The 13,721-nt window shown below is 35.7% G+C and overlaps 1 protein-coding gene across 1 annotated transcript in view; it reads left to right on the forward strand.

Annotated features, from left to right (window-relative positions):
• Positions 1-13,721, forward strand: part of LOC149305510 (RNA-binding Raly-like protein) — a 119,448-nt gene that overhangs the window by 53,544 nt on the left and 52,183 nt on the right. The window contains exon 2 of the mRNA XM_089477341.1: positions 2,695-2,770. Coding sequence (XP_089333467.1) covers positions 2,695-2,770 — 76 coding nt within the window. The remainder of the gene's footprint in view (positions 1-2,694; positions 2,771-13,721) is intronic.

Consider the following 13,721-nt stretch of genomic DNA (forward strand, 5'->3'; position numbering starts at 1 on the left):
AGGTCTGATACACTGCTAGACATTTTTCTTTCCAATGGCACACAGGAGATTCTCTTACTCCTTTGCTCTAAAAAAAGTGGATCGGTCTAATTTAAATAATACCTTTAAAAGCATTTGCTTTCTTTTTAATGCTCCATGATGGTGTTGTACAGTAAGCACAGTCATATGCCTACAGATTATGAATATATGAATAATGAGTCACAAGATCCTTGTAACGGGTCAGTGATGTCCATGAATCCCCACCACTTATCTTGTCAATGTAAAATGCAAGGACATTTCAAGCAGTAATCCTGACATGACCCTGTGTACATAGAGTCATAGTGTAATACATTTTTATATGTACAGGCAAGAAATATTACTTTTGTCATGTACTAAAGAGAACGTCTCCAAATCCACTGTGTTCGATTAAAGAATTCAATCCTACACCTGGGTACAGAATCATGTGGAAAATAAAAGGCATGCATTAAAAGCATTTCATAACTCCTACGGTTAAAATTGTATATTAATAAATATACACAGTTATTAGGGATTTTATTAGAGTTTCTGGAATTGCTTCCTCAATGAATAAAACATGGGAAAAAACAAATTAAGGAAGCATGTTATCATACATTACATTGATAAATTGCTGCATTGCTTATTTTAGATGCCTACTTACTGCATGGTCACTAACATAAATTTGCAAGTGGAGCAAACGCTACATATAATGGCATTCTTAGGATCGTACTTATCAATTCATTACTCATGTTCTTCCTTTTATAAGAGTTTGTTCTTATTTCCCTTTTTTAATATAAAATACAGTGCCGTGAATAAGTATTTGCCCCATTACTGATTTCTTAAATTTTTGTTTATTTGACACATTTAAATATTTCATAACATCCAATTAATTTTGTAAACATAAAATACAGCTTTTAAATGATCATTTAATTTATTGAAGGTAAAGAGTTAATCAAAATCTGTATCACCCATGTGAAAAATAATTCCCCCTAAAAATAAGAACTAATAACTAAACCTAACCCTTGGCAACAACAACTACAATCAAATGTTTGCGATAACTGGGAATGAGTCTTGAACATCGCTGTGGAGGAATTCTGACTCTCTCTCTGACTCTTGTTGGTGGAATGTTTTAATTAAGCCACATTGGTTTTCAAACATGAATTGCCTTTAAAACTCATGCTACAACATCTCAATTGGATTCAAGTCAGGACTTTGACTAGGCCACTCCAAAACCTTCATTTTTTTCTTTTTACTTGCTTGTATGCTTTGAATCATTGTCCTGATGCATAAGCCAATTATGCTTGAGCTTTAGCTCACAAACTAATGCCTTGACATTATCCTTCTGGGTTTTCTGGTGGGCAGTAGAATTCAAGGTTCCATCAATTATGGCAAGTTGCCCAGGTTTTGGTAGGCTGGCAACTCCTGGAAAGGTTTACCACTGTGTTAAGTTTTCTCTATTTGTAGATATTGGCTCTCACTGTGGTTGACTAGAACCCCAGAGCCTCAGATATGGCTTTGTAACCCTTTACAGACTGATAGATGTCAATGACTGTTTCATATCTATTCTTGAATTTCTTTTAATTGCTTATAATGTGCTTCTTTTTAAGACCTACTATCCTACTTCACTTTGTGTGACTATTTTATTGATTCAACAGGCATTAATCATGCCTGAGGGTATCTAATGAAATTGGACACATTAACAATAAAATTTGGTTAATTGGTTTATTTAGTAACTAAGGGAATCATTACTTTTTCACATAGGGCATGGTAGGGTGGGAAAGCGTTTTTCTTTCTGTACATGAAATCATTTAAAAACTGCATTTTGTGTTTACTCAGGTTATCTTTGTCTGCTAACTGACGGCAAGTGTAACAACGGCAAGTGTAACAACACACTATGGGCACAATACAGTCTTGCCCAATACACATATTCCAACATATTTGACTTAATAAGAGCAAATACTACCTAAAAAACTCTTAAAACTCTAGTGTCTATATATTAAATAAAATATATAGAAAAAAGTGGGCCAACATTTTTAAATCAAACCAGACCAGGGGGTAACTTTTTTGCCAACTCACAAACACTTACAGTTTAGTGATTCGAACCAAATAAAAAAAAAATATAATGTATACATACATTAACTGTGTCTTAGATATTAAGAACTAAACTCAATGCATTAATTAAACACCAGGATAATCTTTGGTATAAATTGATGAGATTATTTTAAGGGATTAACATAAATCCCTCAAAGAAGTATTAACGATCCTACCTGAAATGTTCATCCTTCTGGCATCCAATGCTTTGTTTTCTCAGTATTTGATTTCAGCTAAAAACTGTGATGTGTCATACAAGAGTTTACTGCTATTAATTTGCATGTCACAATAAATGAACACCTTATCTAAGGGCAACAGCTAAAACGAATACAATTTTTTTTTTGTGTCAATAATTGTCCATGTAACTTTAATGTAAAACCAGATTTTAGATACTATTTTTGTATGAATTGGTCCCAAATGTGGTCCCAGTGAAATGTAAATCAGAATTTACACTAGTATCCCATTTCTAATACTGAACCTGTTACCTAAATGTATAATGTAAGGAAGGCAACTGATACACATTTGCTATTAAATATAATTGTTCACGACTGAAAAATGCAGTACTTAATGTACTCTTGTAACTATTAATGTTTTTTTATTTCCTTACAGACATCAACATGGCAGGAGAGCCTAAACCATATAGACCAAAACTTGGAACAAAGAGACCACTTTCTTCTTTGTATAGGTATTTTGCTGTTATTTATTATATATTATGTTATTCATTTCTTGAGCATATGCTGTTAGTACAATAAATAAATACAAATATTTATATATATTATATTTATGTGGTATACTAAACACACACAAAAGCACACACAAGTTTCATACTGAACATGCATATGAATAATGTAGAACAAATAAAATATTTAGAAAACAACTGATAAATTGTTAATCTTATATTCTCAGGTTTAATATTCTCAAGGGTCTAATATATCTGATAAAGATCTGAACATATAGCCCTTTATAGGGAGTCTTTTAGGGGCACTAGCTGTTCTGTCTTTGCTTCTACCCTTGAGAAGTGCGTTTATGGGGTGGGCACTAACCCTGAAAGCTAAACTATGAGAGAACATCAGCAGCCTTATTGAACTTACTGTCTATGGTGATAGACAATGTGAACATTTCCATGTAGAGAAAGCCATGTAAGTCTGCAAAAAGAGCAGTCAGGTAAGGATACAACCCTCGTGAAAAACCCTTGGCTCAAGACCCCTAACAGGAGTTGTTTAACGTACTGTGTAAACTCTTAATACAACACCCCCCCATCCACACTACTGTTTTTCGGGGGGGGGGGGCTTAAAATCCCATAACGCAAAATGGTCCAGGTGACAGACCTGTCCTGAAGGTTGAGGGCACAGGAGAAGGGATATTGAATGTCAGCATGTATAGAACAGTAAGGGAACATAGAAAAACCTAGCATAAGAAATATCTGGCAAATGACCCCCAAACCCCCTCCTCTGCACCACAATAATACAGCTGTCTGTGAAGCTCAATAGGACCGCCATCTATTGCCCAAACAAAGTTTGAAAACCTGACAGCATGTCATTTTCAGAGACTCCCATCTCATGTGTAATATAACGATATCTCCCCCCCGTTCCCTTCACATCCTGCTAAACAACCCTCTTCCTGTCCTACATCCCACGCCCGCCCGCCTGCTGGTGATGCCCAGGAGTTGTGAAACAAAACTCCATTGACCTCCCCTAGAACAGCTCGACCTCGGGTGCTTAGCCCTGCCTGTTGTGAAGCCGCGAGCAACGGGTCAAGGGTTGCTGCTCTGCGATCCGAGTAATGGTGGTGGATCCGATGAGCTGAATGCATACATGGGTGCGTGTAAGAGATGACACCCTTGGCCTGGAAACCACTCCAAGCAGTGAGAAAAGGAATGCCCCGGAGAGAGAGAGAGAGAGAGAGAGAACGTAAAACACGTGGCCGTGAAGGAGGGGACCCCAAGAGGGACTTAAGCAGCTCCAGTTACCTCTCCCACAAATACAGACTGAAAACAGCCTTCACACACAGATAAACTTAACCAGTAGATAGTAGTTTGCATGAATTGCATTATTTGTGGCATATATTTGTCATTTTAGCACTGTTTGTATGAAATTCATTTCTGTATTTTATTCTTTGTATTGACAAAAAGCAAATAGTTTCATTACTAATTACTAATTACACTAGTTATTACATGGAAAACGTGTGATTAAGAATATCAAACCTAGACGTCTCTGTTGCATTAGAAAGGTTACCAGATGCAACTTTGCAATACAATACTTTACAATACTTTGTATTCATGAGACGACTAGAAAAAAAAATCAGACACACCAAGGTCAGTAACACTGTAAAATACAATACTTGTATTTCATTTATGACATTAATTTATGGTGATGTTACATTCAAGAACAGAAGAAAATTATAGCTTTTACTGAGTTTGCATCCAAGCCATGTTTTTAACTCAGTACTGCACACGTGTGATTGGACAGGCTGGGATTAACGGGTTTGAGGATACACAGATGACAAGATGAAATCATGCAAATTAATATCAAAAAACATTCATTATCATCAGTTATAAAAGAGGAATTAAATAGATAATGCTTATGTTCATTCCTGCACTGGGAGACCCTCAAAGCTATACCCAGCTTCGCAGTGTGCGACGGGCTGCATGTCTAGACGCCAGGAATCGCAAACCGAGTTTCTTAATTGTCCCACTTTTATATATTTCAGTAATACATGAAAATCTTTATGAATATATGTCTACGTGATCATGCTCATTAACTATTATTTAGCAATTTTGTGGTTAGCGTCATGCTGTACTCTTTATCCCGTTCTCAAGCTTCCAACATCACAGGTTCAAGGACATGTTCAACTGTGTCCATCCCCCACTAGACCATTTTACACGACATCACTTTTCATTAAGTTCATGTTGTGCTTTTATACAGAGAATAACGATGAACCCTTATACCAACATCATACCAACATGCTTTAATCACTTTTAAATCATTTGCGCCACAATTCTGTTCTGGACACTACACTGTTATTCATTTAAACTATTCATCAACAGTGATGTATGTCACTCTGTCGCCTTTGTCGCCACCTCAGTTATAGGCATTGTAATCATGACTAAGCCCCAGCACATGACATCATAGGCACGCAGCCCTAAGGACATGGAAGCAGTGCTGGCTTGGTAGAGTCCTCCATAGTGCAAATAGGCTGGCTGGGGAAATCAGAGATCTCCCTTGTAACCGGCTCATTGAGCAGAGGCACACTGGTGGGGTCTGATCACCCAAGAGGGTAATCTGTTACCAGTTTTGCGGCACAGGGATTGCTGCTACCCTGGACCTGCCGCCCTGACCTTTTTTTCCTCTATTTAATGTTTAACTTATTTGAAGTAATATTGACATTTTCATTAGAATAATCTTGATTTTCAGTCAAATGAACACTTTTGTTTCAATGGTAGGTCATTTCATTTTTTACTACAAATATAGTTTTTCTACTCTTCCTGCAAAATTCTGCCCTGTATTTACAGTGTATTTGTGCAATTATAGTTTAAATAACTTACTACTTGTGATTCTGCTTCCCATTGCTTGCTCTTTCAATTAATTCCAAATAGTTGTTGTAAATTCCGCTAATCTGGAGAATGTTGGTGCTGCATTGGGTATTTTGCCCCTTTTTTGTAAAGTATCTTCTATAGAAAATAATAATTTAAAATTCACATTCTTTAAACTTAGTTAATAGTACTCAACTATTTTGATTTGCGTTGCATATACCAAGATAAATGTTTCCATAGTCTCTTATTTGCATCAGACATGTAATTTTAGTTTGTATTTAATTTTGTGCAAATTGGGTAGTAACAGTATATGTTAATGACAACTTAGGTCATTTACCTTGCCCACAAAAAAGTACAATTTTATATATTTATCAAACTATGATGACATTATAGGTTTACCAGCTACCCAGTGTGTACATATAACTATCATAACTATTCAGTGTAACTAAATACCAGAACAGAGTCTTACATTTCTCAAAATGCCATTAAGTATTCTATAGAATTGTTAAAAGTTTGAGCATAATGTCAGCCTACCCTACAAATAAGGATATAGATATTTCATTCGATTTGTAATAATGTGTCACTACTTGTACAACAATCAATGTATTATGCAGTTATATTTTTTAATTAATGTTTCTGAGAAGAAACAACATTGTTTGATTTTGAGCCCTTGACATTCTCATTCCAACCATAGTGAATCAATATTAGTCCTATAATTTAATCAAAACATAATTCTTTGTTAAATATATAAGAACTGATTTTTCTTGAGTATTCCACACCAAATCTTCCATAACAATATTTGCCATTGAAGTAAAAAACTGCATTATTTTCTCGTACAATTCTTATGTCTAATGTCTAAATAGTTGTCTTTATTGATGGGATTTATCACATGGGATCAAATATAGATAGGATCTACAGGAACACAAAAGTTATGGACTAAAATGTAAAGTCGCATATTCTTTCTATACAGAAGATGTCTTTCTAATGAAGTAACTTCTGAGACCTTGACATATTGTGGGATCTTGCACTAAAGGTTTAAAACAGCATGTTTCAGCTTATAATATAGGTGTCTGAAATAAATCTCAGGATAGGTCTTTTTGGAGTGTAAACTCGTGATAAATACTTTCTTTAGTAGTACCTTAAGGTAAAATGTACATTCTACATTGTTTTAGCACATGATTTTGTTACCATATTTTAAATGTAGAAAACATAACCAATACCAACCACAGAGAAGCTTTGAAACTATGAGATTGTCTATTTAGTTGTGAGACAGGGCCACCAGACCATGACTTTTTGGCTTCGTATTCTCGATGGCCTTTAAACTAAATACAAATTAATTTATATAACATCGCTGATTCTGTGCTTGTTGAGGTAAACACAGCAATCTTTGCTCTAAATAAATCCCATCAGCAGATGATAACACGGGCTCTTAAAAAACACTTAGTTTTATATGCGCTAAAGCAACATAGATCTTGTGAGTTTATCCCAAATTTTATCTAAACTACGAGGGACGTTCAAAAGGTTTCCGCACTTTTACATCTTCGTTGGAAACGCTGTAGGCGGGAGGAGTAGTAATTGGTTGTGTCTAAGCGTGTCATGTGTCTGATTCTGTCTGGCAAGCTGGCTACCCAGTTTAGTATAAGAGTTTACACCCTGGAATATTTTTAACCCAAAGGAGACACTCTGGACACGAATAATGAGGCACCTGTGTGACAGGAGGCGCTGCCCAACCCTAATCTTTGGTCAGAACCTGAAAATATGCACAAGGGCATAAAAAGCACCACAATTTAGACTCCCAGGTTGCTGCTAGAATAATAAAGACCAATAAGTACACAAAACAAATAAAAAATTCACCGTATACCCCATGAATGCCAAACCCCTATATAAGCCATAAGATTAGGTTGTTCATAACATAAAGATCCTTTGGTTAGCCAAGCAGAATAGAAGCTATTGTCTAACTACAGCTAAATGTCATGCTGGACAGCCCTATTTTGAGTATTAGTGTGCCCCTTCAAGTGTAGAAATAAAAGTTACAGAATGATGCTTTGACTCTTCTGTTCAGCGGGGATTCCAGTCTACTTCTAAGTAAATAGAAGTGCCCTTTTAAAAGGGTTTGGAAATATTACCACATAACAACCCACTTTACATTTAAAGCTTGAATATTACTTGAATGTAATATCAATCAGCTGAACTTCTCTAAGTGCAAAGAAGCTATTAAAGTTCTTCCTGAAACACTAATACGTTTTCTCCTCAATGGCCTCCGAGCTATAAAACATGTCACTGCAGATTACAATTTGATTGTGCCAGTGGAAGTCAAAGATTCTGAATTTCAAGAGCAACAGATTAGTTTAAAGAGAAGGGGCAGTATTACAATTTAAACGACACTTCAGCTACAGCGTGTCATTTAAAAGTCTTTGCTACACTTAAAAAAAAAAAGATGCAAAAAGGTGCCAGTTGGGTACTTTTGGTATCGTTTTCAATGGTTCAAGTAGGTACTTCACAAATATTTGTACTGAACTGGTTGGCAACAAGCAGACACATACCAGCATGAAATGTCATTAAATTGCTAATTATGTTTGATAAAACCTAAAGTGCTAATGATTATAATTTCATTTATATAATAATTTTCTCCCAACGGGACTCAAGGATTACAAAAAAAATGCCAAGAAAAATTAAACACAAGTTTTTAAAGATTTAAATAAGTGTTCCTGTGGTAAAAAAAAATAATATTATAATATTACTCTACTTTGACAGATGTAACACTGGTCAATAATTTCTAGACCTTCCAGAGAAGTCATGAATACAGTATATACTTAATACATTGTTAAAACAGCATCAGATCCACTAACTACTACTAATTTATGGTAAATCTGACAGCAGGCATTTAAATATTGGAGAGCTTTTGTCATTATTTGACATATAGACTTTGACCTTCCTAGTTTTTGATCATAAATGGTCTGTTGCACATTAGCATGGAGAATGTCAAGAACCCAAGGTAGCTGTAGGTTTTAGGGGGCACTTTACAAATACCACAAATGTTAATGTTACATGTGCCTAACTCATTGGGGTAGATGTGGTCTGTGGCATAATGGAATTTGGTTTTCTGATTTGCATGTGGTCATATTATATCTCAATGAGTTTATAAAGCAGACTGGTGACCGTGCCTCCTACTCTACTGATTTCATTGGCTGGCCCCAGGGGAGGGAGAAAGGAAGGAAGAAGGAAAGGAAAGCAGGGAAACAAAGAAGGGAAGGGAGGGAAGGAAGGAAGGATCGAAGGAAGAATGGAAGGAAGGAAATGAAAGAAATACAATTTGCATAATATAAATTTGCAATGTCTTGAGACATGTCTTTTCCTGACACGCCTTTTAAGATAATTTATTTATTATCTACTGCTTTGTGGATATATTTAACTGCAATATATACAGAACACATTCATACAATATTATTGTCTTCTCGTCAATTCCTTGCAATTATATCTGACTATTATTATAAAAACATTCAGCTTTTTAAAATAAATGATGCCTACTTTCATCCCTTCTTGATAGTCTCAGCCTCACTATTCATGATTATCATACTTTGCATTACAATCTCTTGAGAAGCTCAGACAGGTAGTCTTTTAAGGTAGACTTAAAGATCCATGGTAGAAATCACACTGAAAGAAAATTCAATAGACTGTAACCTGAAAAAGGGTTTAGATTATGCATGTACATACTGCCATAAAATGTCTGTGGCATAAACATTGAGAGGCAGATGTGCATATTTAAAATAAAGTAATGTTTAAACATAGGCATAACATAAAGAAATTAATTTGTACACTGCTGTTAAAATTCTAATTTGGTTTATAAGATTGGAGAATGGTTAGAAAGATAATTTGGGATTACTCGTGCCATGCTAGATGGAGGTTTAGGACTGTTGGTGTCATAGAGTTCGCCAAGGCTGCTTTCACCAAATGAGAGATTGTTAACATACACATTAAACATTATGAAAAAACATAATATCGTGTTTTTTCAGCCTAATACCAAACATAGCATTACTATAAAATGGAAACCCGATCAGTAATACATTTACTGAAATGTGTTTGACAAGAACTCAAAAATGGGCAGGATAGTATTGCTCAGAGGATCAGCTATGACATGTTTAGAGCCACACAGTTAAATTATCTATACATAAAGATCCATATGTTTAGTGATATAGCTAGTGATATAGTAGACTGAACTTCATTATATATTATAGCTAAAAAACCAAATTTCTAATGGAAACAAAAACAGGCCACTACGTTGTGCTCCATTATGGTTTTGATTCACCATAATCTTTACAGTGTTTTGGTTATAGTATGGACCCCTAGCAAGACTAGGACCAAATTCTTGCAAACGTTGAGTATCAACTCACCATGTATATGATACGTGGTTAGCAAACATAACCCGAGGACCCTAACCCTGTACCTCATACATGGTAACACTGTAAGGTCTTCTATCCGTAATTGTTATAAACGATCAATGAGAACACATTTCAATAGTGCGATGGAGGCTCTTGAACGGATCAACAGCCATTTCAACTGTCCCATTGGAACAGTAAAAAGTGTGATTTATGGTCATAGACCCGGTTTCCTTAAGATGTTATAAATTCAATTCAGATTACAATGTGGACTGAATTAATTAAATCATAGGAGACTTTTAGTGTCGGAGCTGCAGTGAGTTTCACACAGGTTGAACACCTCTTGGGAGTGCTTTATGTCTTTTCATTGTATTCTCTAAGGTAAGAAGGGACTTGACAATAGCAACTTAATGAACAATCTTGGATGGAAATTATCGTCTCAAGGCCATTCTTGGTAAAGCTTGTCTTTTAAAGAATACACTCTTATATGTTATACTTTTAATCTCCTGTAATGCTCTTCTGTCTCATTCTTTCATGTTTGTCAGAACAGAGTCTTAGTGTGTATATATATGGACAACTTGGAGCACTTTGTATGAAAAAAAGGTTTAGTCAGCTAAATTGCAGACAATCAAGCAATCATATATCAGCATGGGAGCCTACTTTCTTTTCACTTATCTAAAATAGTATAGTTGACAAGAAGTAAATAGAAGTATAAAAGAGTTCAACAATGTCAAACAACACAGCATATTCTAAGAACATAGCAGTGTGAGGATTAAATTATAACAGTTAAGATTTTCAAGGAATGCTTTAAATTATACACACTGCGTATAGTCAGTTGTATAAACAGTACTGAACATGAGTGTTTCATACCCTCACATTACACCTTTCAAAAGATGTTGTGGGGCTTGACACATGGCAATCTATAGTTTCCAGCCATTTGTAAACTTTTTTCCCCCCTGCAGTTTAACTTTGTGCTCACCAGACATCTTAGTTCACATGTGGATACAATACCGTAATTATTACAGCACCTGACTTTCAGAACAAAAGTAATCTGCCATGTTTTGTGCATACCATAAATAAAGTGTCCTAGGATTCTCAATGGGATCTTCTCTATGGAAAAATCTGGGCAAGGCCGAGCCTAGGGTCACTGACGCCTTGGGGCAATTTTTTTTGTGCTCCCAGGTGGGTATGATAATATTACTAACTCCTCCCCTTAACATAACCCATCTAACCACGCCCATTTTCTGTGGCAACCACTTGATCTCTTTGCCTCCCCCGACTTCACCATGGAACATCTAACTTCCCACAGTGCCAGCTTTGCTCCCAAACAATACGCAAGTGTCATCCTTTTCCCTAAACAGCTTGTCAGTGCCATTTTGCCTTTTTAAATTGCTTGTCAGTGCCATTTTGGGCCCAAACAAGTCATCAGTGACATCTTTGTCCTCCAAACAGCATTACACTAAATGTGTCAGTTACATCCAGTGCTCTGACTTTAAAGGAGCCGCTGAAGAAGAGGGGCAAATCTGTAGCTAGCTCCTTTTGCGCCCAAGGCAAGACTCTATTGTTAAAGGGGAAGTGGGCAGGGAGTGTAGCATGCCACAATGTCGCTCCCGCAACCCAGAATTTCCCTGTAGTGACCCGGAGAAGTAGCACTTCACCTTGAGTTCCCAGGTATGGCATTGGGCAGCGTCCCCCATGCACTTGCAAGGGGGGCGCCACATAAATTTAAAGGGACTGTGAGAAGTGCCTAGATAAAGCTTTTATGCACTTTTGGATGTTACACTAGAAAATACTGAATTAGTTTGTGTGTGTGTGTATGTGTGTGTGGGGGGGTCCAAAAAAAGTTATAACATGAATAAAAGTAGGGAAAGTACAGAAGCAGATTTTATTTCAAATATTAGAATAAATGGTCACTGTCTAAAACTAGCGGGTCAGAGGTTTGGATGTAATGTAAATAAATTTTACTTTACCAAGAGGGTGGTAGATAAATGGAACAGCGTCCCATCAGTAGAGGCTAATACAGGGAATTTAACCATGCATGGTATAGGCATAAAGCTATCCTGAATCTAAGACAAGAACGAGTCTTACATCAGGAAAAATGGGTAGGCTACATGAGCTAAATAGTTTTTTATCTGCAGTCAAATTCTATATTTTTTTTATGTTAACAAAAAATCCAGTATTCCGTATAGATTTTAAGATATATGAATCCTTCCTAGGGAGAATTCTCTCCAAATAATTTACATTTACTAAAATATTTTCAGTGGCCATCTTAATTACAATAATGCAACAATTAAGCAATTAAATAGAATGTTCTTGTAAGCATAATAAATATACAATAAACTGCAAAAGGATTATGCTTATTTTAAGTGAACAATTTAGCTATACAATAGCTAACATATCACAAAATGTAAAATACATGAAACTAAGTTTAAGAAAAATTCAGCGAGAAGTTCATATTCAGGGCAAACCTATTAAAACTGAATTAAAAACCGAACATACGCTTAATCTGTGTGTTAAATTGATGGATCTTCTCCATAGAGTATTGCTTACATACACCCACCACATTATGCCCTCCGGTACAAAATTCATTTTTCAGCTGTGTTCTCCGTAAAAGAAGTAAACATTCATCTGTGATAGTACAAATGGCAAAATGCATTCCAATTCTGCTACTAAAGAGGACACATTTTAATAATGGGTCATTTTAACAAAGTGTTTATTCTCCCATCTGTTTTGCTGTTGTCTTTTATGCTCTAATATGTAGGCAACATTTGATGCAAAGTGATTTGAAACTAGAAGGGATGGGGAAAAACGGTATAGTAACAAACGAGTAAGAGATAACCCAAGTAGAATAAGGGGGCTGGTTTAGTGGTTAGCAGTGAGGCAACTATGTTTAAAATTATAATAGAAGTATTTTCTACAAAGTGGATTAAACATCTATTGTCGTGTTACTCCTGATTTCAAAGTTTCCTAAACCCTTGGCAGGCACAATGTTCCAGATTATTACAATTATGTGGTGCTACAGATAATGGTAGTAAATAAATAGTAAAAATATTGAGAGGAATTTGGTAGCATCTAGCTTCATTTCAGAAGCCACGCGTCTCAAGTTCATCACTTGAGGTGCAAAAGGTAATTTTCTTACTCACTGAAATATTCACATAGTTAAAACTAGTATTTTTTATATTTTACCTCTTTGTTTTTTTATTTTTTTTAGCAATATGAGATTGTGCTTATATGACATAAAATGCCACATTCTATCAGTAATTCTCATGGAAAGGGCACCAGATGTTATACTTGTAATGTCATATTTAATGGAGCTTTTCTTGGCAGCTCTGTATTTCATATGTGACAGTACAGGGAATTTTCTAGGTATACTATAGGATTAAAAGGGCCCTGTGGTTATCAGTTACAAAAAAAAACCTTTAAATGCTGTTAATTATTCAGCTGTCAAAAGCCATTACATGGATTTGTGTAAACCCTAAAGCACCAAAATCTGCAGTTTTTGCATTCTATAGAATCAAAATAGAGTATTTGTTCTGATTCACCTTCAATTTTGCCGTGGGATGCACTAAGTATACAGCAGGTGAAGGGCGCCAAAAATTTACTTTTTAATCCAGGAAAGCATGAAATGTTATTCATGCCTAAGGCTTGAAAATGCAGCTTTCAGTCTTTTATAGCTAGAGAATATAGGTTAAAGGCATTTACAATCTTCTTTAGAGACTGTATGGTAA

Source organism: Sceloporus occidentalis, unplaced genomic scaffold (genome assembly GCF_023333645.1).
Source record: "Sceloporus occidentalis isolate IW3139 unplaced genomic scaffold, rSceOcc1.0.p SCAF_11, whole genome shotgun sequence".
NCBI lineage: Eukaryota > Metazoa > Chordata > Lepidosauria > Squamata > Phrynosomatidae > Sceloporus > Sceloporus occidentalis.